This window comes from Geospiza fortis, unplaced genomic scaffold, assembly GCF_000277835.1.
Source record: "Geospiza fortis unplaced genomic scaffold, GeoFor_1.0 scaffold1239, whole genome shotgun sequence".
Classification (NCBI taxonomy): Eukaryota; Metazoa; Chordata; class Aves; order Passeriformes; family Thraupidae; genus Geospiza; species Geospiza fortis.
This window is the reverse complement of record NW_005054852.1, coordinates 7,767-9,093: the sequence shown is the minus strand read 5'-3', so window position 1 is coordinate 9,093 and position 1,327 is coordinate 7,767. Positions and strand designations below refer to the sequence as shown.

Genomic DNA, 1,327 nt, shown 5'->3' with positions numbered 1-1,327 from the left:
CCTGGGCGGCCACGTGGTGGTGGCCAGGTGAGACCTGGGGGGGGCAGGAGAGACCTGGGGGTGGCCCAGGTGACACCTGGGGGGGCCAGGGGAGCTCTGGGGGGGCCAGGTGAGCCCCCAGGTGAGCCCCCAGGTGAGCCACGTGCCTGGCAGGGGACACGTGGCCAGGTAGGGCCAGGTGAGCCAGGCTGGGGTGGGGGACCCCCAGCCCCAGGTGTCACCCCAGCTGTCACCCCCAGTGCAGACCCCTCCCCACCTCACCTGTCCCTGTCCCCAGGATCCTGCTGACCATGGTGGTCACTTTGCTGGCCCTGTGTCCATTTCCCTGATCCTGCTGACGGTGGTGGTCATTCCCTGATTCTCCTGGTCATTCCCTGTCCCTCCGTCCATCCCCAGCATCATGCTGACCCTGGTGGTCATTCCCTGACCCTGCTGACCCTGGTGGTCATTCCCTGACCCTGCTGACCCTGGTGGTCATTCCCTGACCCTGCTGACCCTGGTGGTCATTCCCTGACCCTGCTGACCCTGGTGGTCATTCCCTGACCCTGCTGACCCTGGTGGTCATTCCCTGACCCTGCTGACCCTGGTGGTCATTCCCTGACCCTGCTGACCCTGGTGGTCATTCCCTGACCCTGCTGACCCTGGTGGTCATTCCCTGTGTCCCTCCCCAGGATCCTGCTGACCGTGGTGGTCATTTTCCGCATCCTGATCGTGGCCATCGTGGGCGAGACGGTCTACGAGGACGAGCAGACCATGTTCATGTGCAACACGCTGCAGCCGGGCTGCAACCAGGCCTGCTACGACAAAGCCTTCCCCATCTCCCACATCCGCTACTGGGTACGTCTGCGCAGATACACACAACTCAAAACCACAAATCAAAACCCAAAACTTCGGTGAAAGTTGGGAAAAAAATGATTATTACAGCGCTGGGCACATGTGGGAACCGTTCCCCTAAAATGACATGTGGGAATTGGGAACTTCAGGTCTTGTTTTTATCCTTCTGGGAACTTCAGGTCCCTTTTTATGCCCCTCTCAAGTCCATATGCATGCAATTTCACAAAAGGTTTCACATACTCAAAATTTCCCATCTTCAAAATTCCACGTATTTCATTTTTACGAATTTCAGTGATGTTTGCTGCTGGTTCTTCTTTATCAGAAAGAATCCTTAGGTCAGGTTGAGCTGCTCTCACAGCAGTTTCTGTCTCTCTTTATCACCCTTTGTGTCCCTGTCCCCTGACCCTGCTGAGTGTGGTGGTCACTTTGCTGTCCTTGTCCCTCTGTCCATTTCTCTGACCATGGTGGTCATTCCCTGTCCCCCTGTCCATCC

General features: G+C 57.3%; 1 protein-coding gene across 1 annotated transcript in view; it reads right to left on the bottom strand.

Moving 5' to 3' along the window:
* The window catches only part of LOC106632120 (selenoprotein W-like), a 3,780-nt gene extending 3,488 nt beyond the window's left edge, over positions 1–292 (bottom strand). The window contains exon 1 of the mRNA XM_031065541.1: positions 262–292. Within this exon, the coding sequence (XP_030921401.1) occupies positions 262–292 (31 nt within the window). The remainder of the gene's footprint in view (positions 1–261) is intronic.
* Between the last annotated feature and the right edge of the window lie 1,035 nt (positions 293–1,327).